At 45.0% G+C, this 20,021-nt stretch overlaps 2 protein-coding genes across 3 annotated transcripts in view; one reads left to right on the forward strand and one right to left on the reverse strand.

Annotated features, from left to right (window-relative positions):
- The first annotated feature begins 546 nt into the window (after positions 1–546).
- Higd1c (HIG1 hypoxia inducible domain family member 1C) lies at positions 547–12,587 on the forward strand. Its single transcript, XM_035440873.1, has 3 exons — positions 547–637; positions 4,904–5,038; positions 12,523–12,587. Exons 1-3 carry the CDS (start codon positions 547–549, stop codon positions 12,585–12,587), a joined length of 291 nt encoding a protein of 96 aa, XP_035296764.1.
- Positions 12,588–18,661: 6,074 nt separating this feature from the next.
- Positions 18,662–20,021, reverse strand: part of Slc11a2 (solute carrier family 11 member 2) — a 32,433-nt gene continuing 31,073 nt past the window's right edge. For both annotated transcript variants that reach the window (XM_027396578.2, XM_027396579.2), the window contains exon 17: positions 18,662–19,251. In XM_027396578.2, the coding sequence (XP_027252379.1) occupies positions 19,174–19,251 (78 nt within the window). In that variant the 3' untranslated portion in view covers positions 18,662–19,173. The remainder of the gene's footprint in view (positions 19,252–20,021) is intronic.

Raw genomic sequence — 20,021 nt, forward strand, 5'->3', positions numbered from 1 at the left:
CATAAAATGGAGTTCCTGTGTTTGAGTACCGTACACTATATATGGTTTCACATGGACAGGTGGGCTGCACAGACACCAGACTGGAACACCATGCACTGAGTGTGTTTTCGCATACAGACCAGGCATGCCCAGTACATATCTGAACAATTGTGGGAGGCTCTGCACATCCTGTAGAGTGGTAGATCCCGTCACCTCGACACCAGACTATTTCTGTTATGTTGGTGCCCTAAGAGAAAGCCTGTGGTCTTGTCTGGGGAGAAGTCCTGAGCTTCCAGGTGACTTCAAATGTCATACTGGGAAAGGGGACTGGATGGGGATTGAGGTGTTGTACTCACAGCTTCTAACTGCCCGTTTCTCTCTCCACAAATATTTTACACCCCCCCCCACCCCCGCCGATTGGGATTCTGCAGTGAGAAGTGTGATGGAGGGAAGAACAGCTGCCTGTTTCAGTTGAGCAGACAGGCCCCTAGCAGTGTAGCAAGGGGGAAACAGGTTCTTGGGATGATGGCAGCAACCACACAGAGCCCATTGTCCCTAGAGAGAAGCATGTCTTCAGATGAGTGGTCAGCAGCTGAGGATGAAGGCCAGTTGTCCCGTCTCCGCAGGAAATCCAGAGACTCCCCCTTCGTCCCTGTGGGTAAGTGCGCACCTTGACAGTTGCAGGAAAAACCATGATGAAAAAGAACTCAGCATCTCCAAGAGTGACACTCCCCATATGTCTGTGCAAGCTCTGATTTTCCAAGACTTGCCCCTCGGAGCAACAGGGGTTGAGCTTGGAGCTACTTTCTAGCTCAGACGCCAGTGAATTTCAGCTATCTTTTTTATTCCGTTTTACATAGTTCATCAAAGGCCTAACTAATGTTTTTACATATACTTATATATTTTGGTGTGTTTGTGTGTGTGGGGGGGTGTTGCACATATGCAACATCATGCTTGTAGAGGTCAGAGGACAACTTTTGGGAATGGGTTCTCTTCTTCCATTATGTGGATTCCAGGGATCAAACCCAGGTCATCAGGCTTGGCAGCAAGCACCTGTGCGTGCTGAGCCATCTCGCCAGCCCCTAGAGGTCTGTCTAAAAGTATTAGTTCATACTGACTCAAATAGAATTCACTGAATAGACTCACACGTTTCTGACAGAGGACCGGAGCAGCAGTTTAGCATCCTAAGGGTTGACTCAAACTATCTGTCTCTTTGCTCTATGCATCACTTCTAAGTCTTGGTGTCTGCTGTTAGATTTTCCTCTCATTACTGTCAGGTGTGATGGAAAACTTGACTTCTTGAGGGCTGGGATGTTGCTCAGTTGGCCTAGCTTGTGCAGAGTGCTAGGTTCAAGTCTCCTTATGGCAGAGAGCAGGGGTGGCAGATGACATCTGTAATTCCAGCTCTCAGGAAGATCTGAAGTCCAAGGTCATCATCACCACAGAGTAAGCTCAGGCCAGTGTGAGCTACCTAAGAGCCTGCCTCAAAAGAGGGAACAACAGAAGACACGAACAAGTCCCTGGATGCTATTTGAACAGATCCTGGTAATGAACAGATTAAGCACGGGGTCTGTTATACAATAAATTAGTGTTCTGGAGAACAGTGTGACTAATGCAGAAAGATGAAAGTGTCCCTAGCTAAACTTAATTACCTGCAGACCAGAGACACTGAAACAGGGAAGGTGCTGGTTCTCATCTCCCAAAGGCACAAACCCTTTCAGTGAGCACAGATCCTGACCTGATCAAGGGAAGACTCAGGGTTTTGCTAGAAAACAAATTAGGATAAAATTTGTTATGTATCATTGAAGTTCCATTTAGCTTTTGTAATTTTAACAATACTTACAGGTAGTTTGCCATGGGATGGACTGTGTCACACAGATAATTGACAAAGTATTTCCATTGATTGCCTGAAATCATTTCCATCATTACAAATATGATTTATTGGGATGGGACCTAGAACTAGAGTGCTTGCCCGGCACACCTAGGCCCTGGGGTAAGATAAATAAAAATAAATCTGATTATTCTTGTTTGTTGTTTTTGAGATGTGGTTTCCTGATGTAGCCGTGGCTGACCTGAAACTGCCTATGTAGACCAGGCTGCACTCAAACTCACAGAGATCTCTTCTTACAACAGTTTGCAAATATACAGTTTTTCCTTCTGTTCAGGCCACTTAGAATTTTTTGTTTTTCCTCAGACATGGTACAATCATGAATAATTTTGTGTAATATTCTGTACTTTTCTTTATTTTCTTGGACTATATTCTAAAAGCAAAATTTCTAGATTAGGAAACATGAGCAGTTTAATTTTTTTGTTTTTTTGTTTTGTTTTTTTCAAGACAGGGTTTCGCTGTGGCTTTGGAGGCTGTCCTGGAACTAGCTCTTGTAGGCCAGGCTGGTCTCAAACTCACAGAGATCCACCTGCCTCTGCCTCCCAGGTGCTGGGATTAAAGGTGTGTGCCACCACCGACCAGTGAAAATAAATACTTAGGTATAAACTTAACACATGTATGTTGACAACTGCAAAATTCTAATGAAATAAATCACAAATGACCTGAATAAATAGACTATTTACTATGTTCATGAATTAGTAATTAATATATATATATATATATATAATAAATGTATAGCTTAATATAGTAAGAATAGTATCTTAATATAGTACTATGTTCATGAATTGGTAATATATATTGTAATATAGTAAAGAGGTCAGGTCTCCCCAAACAGATCTATAGGATTAATATAATTCTCATTACAATCCCAACAAGGTTTTTGTGGCTACAAAGTTTGCAAGGCAAGTATGTGAACCTGAATTTGAAATCTAGAACCCATATAAAAGGCCAGAGGTGTGGAGGTACTCACTTGTAAACCCAGCATTGGGGAGGTGCAGCCAGCAGATCTGTAGGACTCCCTGGGCAGCCAGGGCCTACTTGGTGATTTCCAGGCACATGAGAAAAGACACCCTTAGGGTGTCCTCTGGTCACTATATGTTGTGTATACAGGTGCAAGCATGCCTATACACACACACATAGACACATTTAGCATCTGGAAATCATGATTTCTCCAACAGCTAAAACAGTGTTTCTTTTCCAGAGCTTGAGGCCAGTCTAGAGGTTTTGATCATGATGGGTAAGTGCACCAAGACTCTGGGCTTTTGTTTTCTGTTTTTTGAGGTAGTGTCCCTGTCTTGCTCTGGCTGGCCTCTAACTCCTTGATCCCCTGCTTCAACCTCCCAAGTGCTGGGACAACAAGTACGTGCCCATGTTCTCTTCTGGGTTGTTTGTTTGCTTAAGATAAAGTAGAAGGAGGCATTTTGCCTCCTAGCTCGGGCAACCCAGACACTGTGGCTGCTGATGGAGAGATACATAAATCAGAAGGGTGACCAGAGAACCCCAAGTAGAACAGCACTATGTTTTTAAGAAGAGTTTTACTTAAACATTTTCTGATTTATTTGTTAATTGTTTATATATATGGGTGTTTTCATAGCTTTGTATAGTTCTATACCATGTGCATGCCTGGTGCCCCTGGAGGCCAGAAGAGATTTACGGCATTAGATTACTTTTAAACTCTAATGAAATTGCTCTTGAGTTTAAAATAAAATAAAGTGAAGAAAGGAGAAAGAAAGAGCCTATTGTGAAATGGGAGGTAGAAAACGGGCAAGCTAGCCTGCGATTTGCACTGAGTTAGCAAGGGGAAATATGAAACCGGTTCCTAAATACTCTCAAATTCTCTCTCTCTCTCTCTCTCAAATTCTCTCTCTCTCTCTCTCTCTCTCTCTCTCTCTCTCTCTCTCTCTCACGCACACACACACACACACACACACACACACACACACACAGACAGACACACACTCTAAATAAATATTTAAAAAACTATATTTTCAAGTATGCTTATTGTTCAGTGAAGTTTCCATTGCTGTGATAAAACACCATGTCTAGAAGCTGGAGAGATGGCTCAGTAGTTAAGAGCACTGACTGTTCTTCCAGGTTCAATTCCCAACATTTACATGGCAACTCACAACCATCTGTAACTGCAGGCCTAGGGTATCCAATGCCATTTCTGGCTTCTGTGGGCACTGAACACATGGGGTGCATAAACGTATACACATAAACTTTACCACCAAAAGCAACACAGGGAGGCAAGGGTTTATTTAGTTTATTTCATCTTACAGTCTGTAGGGACTGGGGGGGGGGGCTGGAGGCGGGGAATGGAGGCAGGGATTGGAGTGCACGATGGAGCAATGTGGCATACTGGCTCGATCTGCGTTGCTTTCTCAACCTGTTTTCTTAGACCTACAGGCAATCTGATGGAGGCACTTTCTCAATAGTGGTTCCTCTTCCCATATGACTTTATTCTGCATCAAGGTGACAAAAACCTAGCCAGAACATAGGTCTTATGTAGCCCAGGCTAGCCTTAGCTCCCTATGTAGCTACATCCAGGCTACAGATCTACACCATCTACCTGCTTTATGCAGTGCTTGGGACAGTCCTAGTGAGGGCTTCAAGGTGTGCTAGGCAAGCCCTCCACTATAGTTCTTCTTAATGTCCTCTCTGGTATGGGTTCAGCATCTGAAATCCAAAAATTCCATATATTCCAAAATCTGAGTCATCAGATGCCTTGAGTGGAGAGTTCCACACCTGTTCTCACGTGATAAGCCACAGTCAGAACATAGGTACTCTAAACACATACAAGACTCCTACAGTCCAGCTGAGTAGGGTGTGTGGGACACACACAGGTTTGCAGACCTAGCTCTCAATCACAAGGTATCCTATAATGCAGATATTCCAAAATCCTTCAACACCTGCAACCCTCGCTTCTGATCCTGGGTGTGACTGTCGTTTGAAGGGTAGTTGTCCTTTACACGGGCTTCATTTGGCTAAGGGGAATTCCTGCCTCCTGTTGATCCAACTCATGTTTAAAATCCACAGGGGTGGTGGGCTTTGTGGCTGTGCTGTCCTATGGCCTTTACAAGTTAAAGTCCAGAAGAGAGGAGAAGGTGTCCCTTCGTCTCATCCATGTGCGGGTTGCTGCCCAAGCATGTGCCGTGGGAGCTGTGACCCTAGGTAAGTTTTCTTAGGGATGGCTGTCCTCTACAGGCGCGCGTGTGCTTATTCTGTTCATTCTTGGTAGAGGACAAATATTGGATTGAGACAATGTGAGGACAGAGATAAAAAGATACATCTGGGATTGGAGAGATGGCCATTGGTGAAGAGCACTGGCTGCTCATGCAGAGGACTCAGGTTCAGCTCACAGAACTCACATGGGTGCTTACGACCATTTCTAACTCTAATTCTGAGAGTTCTGTAACCCTCTTCTAGCTTCTTCAAGCATCAGACACACACAGTGTGCACTTCCATACATTCAGGTGCTCATAAAATAAAATAAATCTTTAAGAAAGCAAGCTAGCAGGAGTGAGGTTTGTTAATTTCTTCTGATTTTCACCCGATAAAACCCAATGAAACTGCCAGACCTTAAGGAGAGGGTGAGCATCTCTTCTTCTTCTTCTTCTTCTTCTTCTTCTTCTTCTTCTTCTTCTTCTTCTTCTTCTTCTTCTTCTTCTTCTCCTTCTCCTTCTCCTTCTCCTTCTCCTTCTCCTCCTCCTCCTCCTCCTCCTCCTTCTTCTCCTCCTTCTCCTCCTTCTCCTTCTCCTTCTTCTTTTTCAAGACAGGGTTTCTCTGTGTAACACCTATGGCAGTGGTTCTCAACCTTCCTGATGCCTCTAATATAGTTTCTCATGCTGTGGTAACCCCCAACCATAAAATTATTTTTTTGTCGAGACAGGGTTTCTCTGTGTAGCTTTGGAGCTTGTCCTAACCTGACACTCTCTCTGTAGACAGGCTGGCCTCAAACTTACAGAGATCCCCCTGCCTCTGGGATTAAAGGTGTGTACTTTCAAACATTAGCTAGAATACACAGGACACACTAGACCCCTACATGGTTCTGGTTGGCTGTTTTCCTACAGACCTTATATATCAGTCCTTTTTTATGTGGACATTATATATTTCCTATGGATCTCAGGAGCTTATATATTGCACAGGTGGTGCCAAAACCCTTTAAATACTTTGCTTTGGACAGGGTCCTACACTATTGCCCAGGCTAGAATTTAGGAAATAGCCCAGGCTGTCTGGAGCTTAAACTCTTCCTGCTTCAGGCCTCCTGGTACAGGGATTACATCTTTGCTCCATGCCTGGCTCAGTAGAATATGTTTAAGTGACCTGTTCAATGGGAACTTCATACTGCAACAATAGGAAGTGTCAGTTCAACTACACAAAGTTTCCAAGGAGGCAAGGCGTTTCACCCAAGCAACTGTAACTCAATTTCCAATGAAACCTGGCAGAACCCCAAGAGAACCCTACAATTCTCACCAGGGAGAAGTGTACCAAGATGGCTCAGAACACACTAACTTGATGTGGTACAGTCTAGAGAGGCACATTAAAAGACATCACTATCAGACTGCACTGGTCGCAGTCCAGACCTTGAAGATTTTGCCCAGGAGTAACTAATCTAAAACGTACCTTTGCAGCAACAAGGCCGGTACATGGAAACTGGGCTCCGTGCCACTTTCTGGCTCTCCTCTCCAGCTAGCTTTGTTTCCTGCAATAATGAGAACCTCCCACCACAGCTGAAGCTGCCTCTCCTGCTGAGAGAGGCACTGGTCACTGTGGCCTCCAGACCACAGTGCTCGGGTTTTCTGTCTTTGTGGCTCCCAAGCCTGAAGATTTGATTGTTGTCATTCCACAAGCTATTGTTGTACCCCACCCATGCCAAACCTGCCTCCATTGTTACCAGACCATCCACCAAAGCCACACTGGCAAAGCTGTCATTACCCACAAACTCCACTTCAATGGCAACAGCTTAGGTTTCCAGAGCTGCTTTGGCTAGTCACAGGTGTAGGCTTTGAATTTCACAAAAGCAAAGCCCCTCTTCTTGCCACCTCTGAGTCGGTTGCTCCCAACTTTTGAAAAATGATCTCTTGGGTGTCAGTCTTCATGTTTTTAGTGTCACCAACAAAGCTCTTTTTCACAGTTCAGTGGGTACTCGGTCTCTGAGAATCTTCTCTTGAGCAGACTCTGGCTCTACAACCCTTCTGGGCATCTTCCGTGTCCTTACGTTCATGGCTGCCTCCAGCCACTCCATGGTGGCATAAGTGACAAAGGCCTTGGTGTGCTCACTGTTTGGTCCTCTTATTACCAAATGTCACAGGTTAGATATGAAGAGTCTCCAAAAGCTCATGGCTTGGTTGGCCCCATGGGCCTTTGGGAAGTGATAGGCAGTTTGCTCCACTGGGAAACTCTAATCTGGTAATGTATGGGGGCATTTTTGTTTGCCCTGTTGGGAGTAGAAGGCAGGGGCAGAAGGAAATTCTACCAGCATTGTAGGGATGCTGGCAGCTAGCCTGCAGAGTACAAGGCAACCTGGAACAAATGCAATTTAGCCTCAGCTAAATGCAATTTAGATCTCAGCACTGAGGCTGAGAAACTGCCATCCAGACAGGCAGCCAGAGTACGAGGGAGCTAGACTGCCGGAGGGACTTACTGCCTCCCTGAGTCTATCCGCCCCCTCTGCCACGGGGAGGAAATGCCCATGTACAAGTAGCCCTGGCACCCTTCCCAAGTCCTGATAGCACTCTTTTATTTTGAGAATGCTGCAGTGAGTGGCTGGCCTTCCTGGATTCAAGAGGGGCAGAGAGATGCTAATCTTAAACTGGGTCTCTGGTAACATCTGATTGGCAAAGACAAGGGTGCTTGATTGTTGTGCTTGGCACAGTCCAAACACGGATGAGGCCTGTAAGCCACAGAGATCCCAGGCCCTGGGTATGGTGGCCCTAGAACTCAAAGTTGGGGCCCTGGTCACAGTGGGGGCACTGGTTATGGTGTGGACACTGGCTACAAGGCCCTAGAACTGAAAGTGGGGGCATTACAGAAGCAGAAAAGGCTAGGCTTGAACTTAAAGCTCAGAGCAGGGAGCTCTGGCCCCAAAGGGGATATATTGCACATATCCCAAAATACTTATGTTTTACACACACACACACACACACACACACACACACGCATATAAACATATAACATGTGTACGTATATACACATCTATGTATGAACAAATGTATTATAATCATCTCTCTAGCTTTCCCCAAAGAGACCTGTAGCCATTTGCCAGGAAGCCTGTGCACCAAGAGAAGATAACCACACTATTCTGGGTGGGAAGAATACTGGCTGTCAGCTGACAGACCCTGCTGTGGCAGAATCACAGTGAAGTGCCATTCAAAATAAGAGTTCATAGAGGTCGTGTGTTTTGCAGAGGGTCTGTTTCACGCACAGCCTGCTGTTTCCTGCCCCGACCATGTTATTCTCTAATTCTGGAATGTGTCATTGGAATAGATATATATGCTCAGAAACTTTCAGGATTCTTCCACAATCTAGCATTGTTGTGTGTGACGTGTGCATGGGAGTATGCATATATGGCATGTGTGACACATGGCACGCGTGTGGAGGACGACTCTGTAGAGTGGTTCTCTCTGTACACCTTTCATGGTTTCTGAGGTCACTGGGCTTGCGAGGCAGATGCCCTCACCTGCTGAGCTGTCTCCCCAGCACTTATCAGAGTTCCCACATTGGTCCCCTGGCCTGTGAAGCAAGAGCCTCTATGGTAGAGAACCAAGTGGATGCCTTCTAACTGCTTGCTTCTTCCAAAATGGTAAGCCAAGTGTCACCGCATTTCTAGAGGGACACTGGAGATTGAGTGCCTTCATCAAGGGCTTTAGGGACATCAGTGATGTTCCTAACACATCCCCATATAGTTTATTTGGTAGAAGACAGATCTTCTTGGAGCATGAAATGACTTCTGTAAAACTGAAACTATAATGTATCTACCTAGTGACTGGGGAAAGAAAAGAGAAATCAGCCATGATTCCCAAGCAGGCGACATGGCTCAGCGGGTAAAGACAACTGTTTGCCAGACCCACATGGTGGAAGGAGAGAATCCACACATGAACACACACGATAAACAAACAAACACATGATTCCCAAATACCTGGCTAGTACAAAGAAATGATCTGTCCTTCCCTCATCCAGAGAATGAAGAACAAAGGTCAAGGCTCAGGGACAGTAAGTTGAGCAGACAGAACAGTACAGTGAGCACTATGAATACCACCCTGCCCCACCCCTCCCCTGCCAACCACCCTAACTTATGCATCATTACCTTAGTGCATCTTCAGGGTTCCATACAAGTACACCCTTATAGAAGATAGGAAGCATGCTCTCCCCTGCCCTCCCAGGCCTCCCCCCTCTTTAGTCCCCTTTGTTCCCTGGTCAGACTTCCGTCTTCTTTCCTGCTGTGTGTGTGTGTGTGTGTGTGTGTGTGTGTGTGTGTGTGTGTGTGTGTGTGTGTGTGTAAACAGCTCCATAGTGTAAATACCCCACATTTTCCTGACCCACCCCTCTGCTGCCATTAATGCTTTACTCTTAACCACACCTCTTCAGAGTCCATCTGCTCTGCTGGGATTCAACTCAGTCCTGACCACAAGCCCTGGAGCTGAAGTGTCAGGTTCCCTGCTACCTCCAATGCCAGCTGTATTCTCATGGCATAAGCCTCTGGTATGACCCGAGAGGCTTAGCAATAACAGACACTGTTATTTTTCCAGCAGTTACAAGCTTTTTAGAAGCTAGTGCCATCTCTGAGACAAGGACAAGTCAGTCTTCATCATACGATGACCCATCAAATCTACTCTAAGATAGGCACCGTTATCTCATTGCACAGACTGGGAACCTGAGACTTAGAGAAGAAAAAAATGTTTTTTTTTGTCCATAGTCACAGGACAATCACTTTAGATTCAAACTTTTAGTCTCACAGTATACTGACTGAAATCCCTATTCAAAATGTCTCCACGGCTAGGGAGAGAGCCCTGCTAGTATGGCACTTGCAGAGAATATAAGAAGCCCTGGGCTTTAAACCTAACATGGCATAAAAACCATGCATAGTGGCTCATACCTATAATCCTAGCACTCAGTAGGTGGAGGCAGAATTATCAGATATTCAATGTCATCTCAAGCTACGTAGCAAGTTCAAGGTCGGTCTGGGCTGTGTGAGATCCCAACAAACCCTTAGAGCACAGGCACTCATACCCTTTGTATAAGGAGGCCCTTAGGGATGTGGGAAGAAAACCCCGTCTCTTGGAAATAAAACCTAGCCAGATGTGGAAGACCCTGCCTGTCCTCCCTCTTGAGTTTGGAGTTAGAGGCTATACCGGGCAAGACAACCAGGTCCTGTCTCAAGAGGAAACAGGTTAAAATAAATAATAATGTGGCCGGGCATTGGTGGTACATGCCTTTAATCCCAGTACTTGGGAGGCAGAGGGAGGCGGTTCTCTGTGAGTTCGAGGCCAGCCTGGTCTACAAAGCAAGTTCCAGGACAGCCAGGTCTATTACATAAAGAAACCCTGTCTTGAAAAACCATAATAATAATAATTTGCTAATATGTGGACTGCTTATATTAAATTTATAGTTAAAAATAAATCACAAGCTTATAATACCAGCACTTGAAACTCTAAGACAGGAGGCTACCAGTTTAAGGTCAGTCTGAATCTGGGTTCCACATCAAAACCTTGTCTCAAAACACACACATTTTCAGGGCATATTCAATGCATCTCTTTACACACAATTTAAAAGCTGGGAGAGGCAAGGAGATGGCTTAATAGTAAAGTGCGTGCTACACATTGAGAACTGAGTTCAGATTCCCAGAACTTGCATAAAGCTGGGTGCAATGAGCACATCTATAACCCCAGTGTGCCTGTGGTGAGATGGGAGCTGGAGAGAGAACCTCAGGAAACTGGTTGGCCAGCTAGCCTGGTGTACACAGGGTCTGACAACAGAGAGACCCTGTCTCAAAGTAGAAGTGGAGAAGCAACACCCGAGGCTCTTCTGACCTCCACACATGGGCTGTGGTGCAAGCATGCCTGCTCTCACACGCACAAACACACAAACAAAAATTAAATGTGATAAGAAGCTTGGGGGTTGCTGTTGTATATGGAGCTGTCATGTTGTACAGAAATAAGGACGCCACACTCTTAGATCTTGCTTAGAGAACTAACTAACTAGCTTACCAGTGAAGCAACAGGTCAGTGAGCTGTGATGACAGAGACTATAACTTCAGGGAGATAGTTGGTAAGGGAAGGATTCGTCTCTAACAAGACAAAAGAAATGAGTCCAGAACTTTCCATCAACCAGAGGTTTTATTTACTTATGTGTTGAGACAGTCTGACAATCCAATGCTGGCCTCAAATCCCGTGCAGCTAAGGATGACTGATCTCCACATTCCTGCCTCTGCCTTCCGAATACCGGGAAAACAAGCGTGTGCCACCATGCTTGGTGTGTGTGGTGTTGGGGACCAAATCCAGGGCTTTGTGCATGCTAGGCAAACATTCTTAGCCACTTCTACAGCTCTAAGAATGTTGTGTCAGTTACAGTGATTTCAGCTGAAAGGAAAATACTTTGGCTTGAATTCTATGCATCAATTCTGGTTTTTGCAGCTTTAGCCTCAGGTAACTATCATGTTAACTGAGCTACAAGAAGAATTCACAGAGCCTTTATCCTCTGAGCACCCTAGGAAGACAACAGTGGGGGAAGTGAACGATTTAGGTAACTAGGTACCCAATGCCTTGACAGGGAGATAGGATGGTGATGAGAATACTGCTCAGTCCTCTGCCTCCTCTTGCTTTTGGGCATGGATGCCAGGAGTTCACGAAGTACCCCCTCTCCCTCCCTCAACACAGCCCTAGGACCTTGTGGAAGCCACAATCAGCATCTACTCCTCACAGCTAATTCCCCCACTGGCTATGATCCCAGAGCAGGGTCCATCCAGTCACCTGTTCCTTGAGATGCTGAGCACAGGCAGATACTGAATATATGACTGCTTAATTAAGATGCCTGTATCTGATCAAACTTGCCTAGCATTTCCCAGGATTTGCTTTGTTCTTTTTTTTTTTTTTTTTTTTGAGACAGAATTTCATGGACCTTAAGCTGGCCTGCAACCACTGTGCGGCTAAAGACTACACTGAACAGATCCTCCTGCCTCTGTCTGCCAAGTGCTAAGACTGCTGGCATGTGTCACCATGTTAGCCACACCTTAAGTCCAGCACTTGGGAGGCAGAGGCAGGAGGATCTCTAGTTCAGAGTCAGCCTGGTCTATATAGTGAGTTCCAGGACAGCCAGAGGTACACAGAGAAACCCTGTCTCAAAATACAAACAAAATAAAAATATAAACTTGAGGATGGTGTTGTGACAGCCAAACTTCATAGTAATATTGACTTTTAAATTTAAAAAAATTACAGAATTTGCACTTTTATGAGTTTATTGTGTGTGTGCGCACCTGTGTCAACACTGACTTAAATGACTAAGTGTTGCTTGGTTTTGCAGCCTCTGCACGAACCAAAGCTTCCTGAGAGGTGTTTGTTTGCCCCTCTATTTTGCAATACTGTGCTAGTTTCAGCATGTGGGAAATGTCAGTGTTTGCTTCTCACGGACATGACTGATATGACATCTTTCTATCCCAGGGGTTCTCCACTCTATGTACAAGGATTACATCAGACCTCGGTTCTTCAGTGTACCCAGAAAATAAAGCAGGAGCTGGAAGCCAGAAGACAAGACCCTTTCCCTTTTTTCGAGTGCTGATCCTTAGTAAAGGGGCATCTTGTCGTGTTCCAAATCACCCTGCATTAGAGCCTTGCAGAATGCTTATAAAGTCCATACTGATGTCTCCGTGTTTTTAAGAAGTTCTTTCCAAATCCACAGGCAGTGAACTGAGAATTACCCTGCTGATGTCTTCTTCTCACTTAATCCCCCTTTGCAGTAATAACAGCTGGAGCCCAGGATCTTGCTTATGTAGGCAGCAGCTGTACCGGCATCAACCATACACTGACAGATTTCTAAGCAGGTTCTTAGCAAAAATGTAGCCATTATACACTCAGCAAGCAGTGCAAGTGTGTGCTTTTAGAAAACGGTTGTGGGGGAGGCAAGATGGCTCAGGGAGTGAAGGGGCTTGCTGCCAAGCCTGACAACCTTAGCTTGATCCCTGGAACCCAAATAGTGGAAGAAGAGAATAAACTCTGATCCCCACATTTGTATGCCCACAAACAAATAAGTAACTGAGCCAGATGTTGGTGGTGGCGCACACCTTTAATCCCAGCACCCAGGAGGCAGAGGCAGGAGAATCTCTGCGAGTTTGAGGCCAGCCTGATCCAGGACAGGCTCCAAAGCTACAGAGAAACCTTGTCTCAAAAAAACAAAAACAAAAAACCCAAAGGACAAACAAATGAATAACTGTAGAGATGGTGGGAGTGCTCCTGAGGGGACCAGGGCGGGAGTGCTCCTGAGGGGACCAGGGTGGGAGTGCTCCTGAGGGGACCAGGGTGGGAGTGCTCCTGAGGGGACCAGGGTTTGATTCTCAATTGCCACATGCAGCTCACAACCACCTGCACCAGGTTTGCATACAGGGCACACACATACATGCAGGAAAATACTCAGACACATAAAAATAAACAAATCTTTTGGGGGAGGGAATGGCTTTTTAAGAAATTGGGACAAGATGGTTATCTACAGCCTCAGGAGCCAGAGGCAGGAAATCACCAGTTCCAGACTAGTCTGGGGTTATCTATTGTGAAACCATTTCTCAAAAATAAACAAAAAACAACGTTGGGGGTGGGGCAGGATTTTACTATGCAGAAGTGTCTATCCACAAAACTACAATCCTTCTGTCTCAGCCCTCCTTACAAAGCTAATTTTTGGGGGGGCGGGGGGAGAGTTTTCTCTGGGTAGCCCTGGCTGTACTGGAACTTTCTCTGTAGACTAGGCTGGTCTCAAATTCATAGAGTTCTGCCTGCCTCTGCCTCCCAAATGCTGGGATTAAAGGCGTGTGCCACCACTGCCCTTCCAAAGCCTACTCTGTAACGTTACTGAGTGAATGAAAAGAATATTCTTATTGTTAAAAAAGCAATGCCAAGTTTTAATTTATTAATGGCAGCAATGCATACAGACTTACAAACTCAATTGCTGTTGAGTAGTAGAGTAATATTTAAGAAAGGGTGAGAAGAGCCTGGGCAAATTGGGAAACTCATTGTAGGAAGGCCCTATAAACAGGTACCACACACCTGAATTAGTGAAATACTCCCGTGATCTAATGCCGTAATGTCTGAAACAGGATATCCTCACTGGACACTAAAATCTTTGATGCCATTGCCGCTGCCAATTACTACATCACACACCTGCATGTTCTTCATTTGTCCTTCATAGCAAGGTGACACACAGCTGTGAAGGCGGAGGAGCTCAGCACTAATTATTTAACTGTATGGTTGCTGACACTCTAGGGTACACTGTCAGAGCATCCATTCACAATCACATTCCATAGTGTTCAATCCCAGGAACTCAGTGAACACATGCAGGCTCATCTACAGACTGACTATGCTAGGATTTGTAGGCTATAATTTGAATGTATCCCCCAAATATTTGTGTTTTTGAAGCTTGGTCCCAGTGTGTAAGGCTGAGATGGGAGAAGCCACGGGGGAGGGATTGGCTGTTCTCATGGAACTCCATTTTCTCGAGGGCAGGCTGTTTTAAGGGACAGTCCTTTAATTCCAGCACCCAAGAGGCAGAGGCAGTTGGATTTCTAAATTCAAGGCCAGCCTGGTCTATAGAGCAAGCTCCAGGAGAGTCAGAGCTACACTAAGAAACCCTGTCTTGGAACCACCACCCCCCCCCCAAAAAAAAATAAAATAAAAAGGGAACAGTCCTTCTAGGGAGCCAAGGTTGAATTTGAGGTCAGCTGGGAGGGAGAGGAAAGAGAATATGAATGAATGAATGAATGAATGAATGAATGGTGAAGGAACTCTTTCCTGTCTCTTCATCTCCCAGTGTTCTCTTCCTTTTGCTAGTGGGTCCCCTTGGCACCACCACCAGGTGACACAGACAACACACCTCATTTGAGAGAAGTGCTAACCCCATGTCCTTGAGCTAGACTGAGCTAAATAAATCTCTTTTCTGAGAAAGATGAATACTACTGCCTAATGCCACTACATAAATCCAGATTTGTCACCATGCAGTAGAAAGTGCAGACATGCTATGGCTCATTTGCTTTTAAATTTATTTTCTTATATTGTGTCTAGGTGTTTTGCCTACATATGTGTGTGTGCACATGTGTGCAGTGCCCTAGGAAGCTAGAAGAAGGAATTGGGTTCCCTGGGACTGGAGTGACAGCTGGCTGTGATCCGCCATGAGGGTGTTGGGAGCAGCCACTGAGTGATCTCTCTAGTCCCCTGTGCTTTGAGACAGGGTTTTGGTTTGTAATTTGAGATCCTCCTGGCTCAGCTTCCTGTGATCTGAGATTATAGGCATGGATCACCACACCTAGCTATATGTCTCATGTTGTTTTGCTATTTTTTAAGTCACACTTTTAATTTGTGTGTATGTGTGTGGTGGGTGTACAGGAGCCATGCCGTGAGTGTAGAGATCAGGGGACAACTAGTGAGAGTTGTTTTTTTCTTCTACCACATGGCCCCCCAGGATGGAACTTAGGTTGCCAGGAACAGTGGCATGTGTCTTTACCTACTGAGCTAGAACCATCATTTAACATTTTACACTTTTTATCTGTATGTTTTGCCTACATGGATGTCTGTGCACCACATGTGTGCCTGGTGCCTGAAGAGTTCAGAAAAGGGCACTGAAATCCCTGGAACTGGAGTTAGGGACGGTTTGAGCCACCATGTGGATGCTGGGAACCAAATCCAAGCTCTCTGCAAGAGCAATAAATACTCTTAACCACTAAGCTATTTCTCCAGCAACACCTCCCCATCTTCAAAAAAAAAAAAAAACAAAACAAAACAAAACAAACAAAGCCCAGCATACTGAACTTGATTCAAAGCCAAGAATGGGCCTGAACTTCTGATTCTCTTGCCTCTATCTCCAGGGTTCCAGGATTGCTGGTTTGTATCACCAGGCCTGGGTTCTTTTCGATTTTTACATATATATATGTAATCGAAAAATACATATATATATATGTATTTTTTTTTCCAGTGCTGGGCTGAATCCAGGACTTCATACACGCCAATCAGATATCGCTAGCTGCTACATGCTCTTAATGACAGACGCTTACCCAAGGCTCCCTCTCTAACATTAGTCTGCTAATGGGTTTAATGTGCATTATATTTTCTGCTGACAAGAGTAGTGTGGCCCCAGGGTGATACTTGTGAACTTGTGCCAACTCAACTCTGCCCCTACTAGCACACAAAGCACAGAAAAGAGCTACAGAGATCCTCAGAGTCTTGACCTCTGCTCAACTCCCTCACCTTCTTGTGAACTGCAAAACAGGACACGCCTATTTTTGACCTTTCTTCTCCAGCATTATCTCCCATGAAAGAAGTACTGAGAAAGAGAATTGGAGGGGAGGAGCCAGTAGACAAGAAATTGGTTCATCTAGGATTGCCATCTGTGTACACAAAACTGAAATACAGAAACTTTAATTACCAAAGTGAAAATACTGGTATTGATTTAGTCTCAATTTTAAGATCAGAAGAACTAGCTGGGTGTTGGCGCATGCCTTTAATCCTAGCTCTCAGGAGGCAGAGGCAGAGGCAGAGGCAGAGGCAAGCAGATCTCTGTGAGATTGAGGCCAGCCTGGTCTTCAAAGAGAGTTCCAGGACAGTTTTCAAACCTACAGAGAAACCCTGTCTCGAAAAAACAAAAACAAAAAAACCCAACAACAACAACAAAAAGAGCAGAACTGTGACTTCTGTTGTATGGTTGTTCTCTTAAATCTCAAGAGGCCTATGATCAGGCATAATGGCACACACCTTTAATCCCAGCACTAGGGAGGCAGAGGCAGGTGGATCAGGAGGATCTCTGAGTTTGAGGCCAGCCTGATCTACAGAGTGAGTTCCTAGACAGCCAGGGCTACACAAAGAAACCCTGTCTCAAAACACAGAATAAGAAAAAAAGGAAGGTGAAAAAAGAGAAAGAAAACTCCCTGGCACTTAGATGTTGAACAAGCCAGGCATGTCTGGAGATAGACACACAGACACACACAGACACACACAGACACACACAGACACACACACACACACACACACACACAGATACACACACACTTACTAAAAGGTACTGTTTTAAAACAAAGCAGGGTGATAAGACAATTACATTTAATGCTGAAAGATGAATTCGACATTTAAGGTCATCAGGGTTTGTAGACTCAGCACCTAGGGAGCCAAAAATGAAATGAGGATGTGATGGGCAGAGTGCCACTGTGGCTCATATGGCAATGATGATGGATAGGTGTTTTTCTGTTCCAGCCTACAGTACTGCTGTGTAAGAATGTAGGCCCAGTGCTGTAACTGATTCCTCAAGTAGACAGTTATGAGGGCTGGAGAAATGGCTCAGCAGTTAAGAGCACTGGCTACTTTCCCAGAGGGTCTGAGTTCAATTCCCAGGACCCACATGGCAGGTAATAACTGTAACTCCAGTTCCAGGGGACCCAGCCCCCTCACACAGACATGTAGGCAAAACACCAATGCACATGAAATAAAAATAAAAAATAATTTTTAGAAGACTTAGGATAAGTGTGTGTGTGTGTGTGTGTGTGTGTGTGTGTGTGTGTGTGTGTGTGTGTACTCAGAGCAAGCATGTGCATATGTGTGCACATATGTGTATGACCTGCTGGGGGTCATACCTCAGACCTTGCCTAAGGCAGGCAAGAGCTCTATAAGGGAGCAGTACCCCTAAATAAAAGTTTTGACTTATTCAATATAAACTTTATTACAAAAGTTGAAGGAGAAAAAAAAAAAAAGTTGAAGGAGAAGAATTTCTGGCTAGCAATTGAGATTAAAAAATGAAATCTAGCCAGGCATTGGTGGCGCATGCCTTTAATCACAGCACTTGGGAGGCAGAGGCAGGAGGATCTCTGTGAGTTCAAGGCCAGCTTGGTCTAAAGAACGAGTTCCAGGACAGGCTCCTAACCAAAACCACCCCCCCCCCCCCGAGCTAAAAACAAAAAATCTACCACCTGCACACAGGCAGGCAGCGGTGCTGTGTGGACTGACCGTCTGGGTTCCCATGGAGCACCAGTTTCATACCACTTGTTATACACACCTTAAAATGCTTAGAATTCCCCAGGACATTCAAAGGTATCAATAGGAGTGCCCTTAGGAGCAGAGTTAGGTTCTAGTTATGGTATGCGGAGTGTCAGAGCTTCAAGTGGAAAGTAGCCACCGTGAACTAACACAAACACTAGAAAAATGATGGCAACAAATATAATCCATATGAAAAGAAAGGGAAGAAAGGTTAAAGCTGACGTGCCAGGGACTCTGGTGAAGCACCCGCTGCCCAAAAAGATCTGAGTTTGGGTCCCTAGCACTGTGTAGAATCCAGTGTAGCAGCAAATCTGGGGCACGGGGGGGAGGGGGGGGGCAGACCCCAAACTCACTGGCCAGTCATCGCAGACAACTGGTGAGCTCCATGTTCAGGGAGAGACCCTGTCTCAAAAAGTAAGGTAGAGAGAGACTGAAGAAATACCTGATATCAACCTGTGGTCTGTACAAGCATGAACTTGTACAGACCACACACACACTGACACACATGACCACACACACACACACACACACACACACACACACACACACACACTTTAAGCGATGCTCAAGTACTAGTAGCTACCAAAGAGATACTCTGGTGGATTACAGGGAACTGAAACAACCAGTGTGGTGAACACAGCACTTTAAAAGGTAGTTAATTTAGAAGGTTCAATGTTAAAAAGACTCATTCCCTTTCTCACTTATGATCCAGATAAAAACAAATACCTAATTTACCTGAACAACATTTAAAAAAAAAATCTATCAGTTTTTATAATCTTAAAATCTTACCCAAACTGGCACGTTCGGGTTTACATAAATACATATTCATACATTTTTAAATCCCAGAAGTGCAGACACACCTGCGGGAATGCATGGCTGCCACAGGCCCATTGTCTGCTTCTCACTATGGTCTGGCTGTTGGAGGCAGGCGAGTGGGGCTGTTAGCCTTTACCCCTGGATCCCACCAGGAAATCTTTGCCTTTGTTCAAAACATTTGAACAAACTCACCTCTGAACTAACAGAGATTTGTTAACAGACACTTGGCACAAAAGGGCTTAGAGAAAATGTTCTTAAAGTCTCTCTGGCCGTTAGTCATCTAGACACAAATGGGTCAGCATCCACAGTGTTCAGAAGGTAGAGTTCTGGTTGAGCTGTCAATCCCAGGTGGTACTGAGGACAAAAACACAGGAGAGAGTTAGTGTAACTGTCGGGGAATTACATGGTAAACTCACATATTATTTTGATCCCTTTTCTCAGTACTTCTGTATTTTATTTCAGAACAGAAAATGGTAGGGCTAAATGGTGGTTAAAGGCACTGTCTGCTCTTCCAGAGGTCCCAAGTCCAATTCCCAGCACCCACATGGCAGCTCACTGTCTGTAAGTTCCAGGGGCTCCAACACCCTCACACAGAAATACATGCAGGTGAAACACCAATGCACATAAAATAAAATTTAAAAACAGAAAAGAAAATGCCTTATGTGGATACAAGGTTGTTATTTAAGTTCAAGGACAATTTTAATTTTAGATTTTTATTCTATGTGCATCAGTGTTTTGCCTTCATGTATGTAGTATGCATGTGTGTCTGGTGTCCACAGAGGTCAGAAGGCATTGGATCCCCTGGAACTGGATCTATAAGTGGCTATGAGCCACCACGTGGATGCTTGGAACTGAACCTGGGTACTTCGTGTGAGCACTGTTCTTCATCACTGAACCATGTCCCCAGGTCATCAAGAACACGTTTATTAAAGTTTAAAAGGAAAACTTTAAGGCAGCCAAGACACCTGGAGCAAGAGAAAGAAGGGGGATCAGAAGAGGAAAGCCAGTGAGGAGGTCATCCACACAGCAGAAAAGCAGCCAGGAGGCAGAGAGGCATTCTAGAGAAAGGGCTGAGCCTGGAGTGTCAGGGAAGGCATGCTCAAACCCATGAAAAGGGGGCAAGT

The sequence above is a fragment of the Cricetulus griseus genome, chromosome 2, assembly GCF_003668045.3.
Source record: "Cricetulus griseus strain 17A/GY chromosome 2, alternate assembly CriGri-PICRH-1.0, whole genome shotgun sequence".
In the NCBI taxonomy this organism is placed as follows: domain Eukaryota; kingdom Metazoa; phylum Chordata; class Mammalia; order Rodentia; family Cricetidae; genus Cricetulus; species Cricetulus griseus.

Excerpts from the sequence above, each read along its gene's own strand:
- Higd1c (XM_035440873.1), top strand. The coding sequence starts at position 547 with ATGTCTTCAGATGAGTGGTCAGCAGCTGAGGATGAAGGCCAGTTGTCC. Across the intron at positions 638-4,903 it reads CTCCCCCTTCGTCCCTGTGG|GGGTGGTGGGCTTTGTGGCT; the intron begins GTAAGTGCGCAC and ends TAAAATCCACAG. Across the intron at positions 5,039-12,522 it reads CGTGGGAGCTGTGACCCTAG|GGGTTCTCCACTCTATGTAC; the intron begins GTAAGTTTTCTT and ends TTTCTATCCCAG.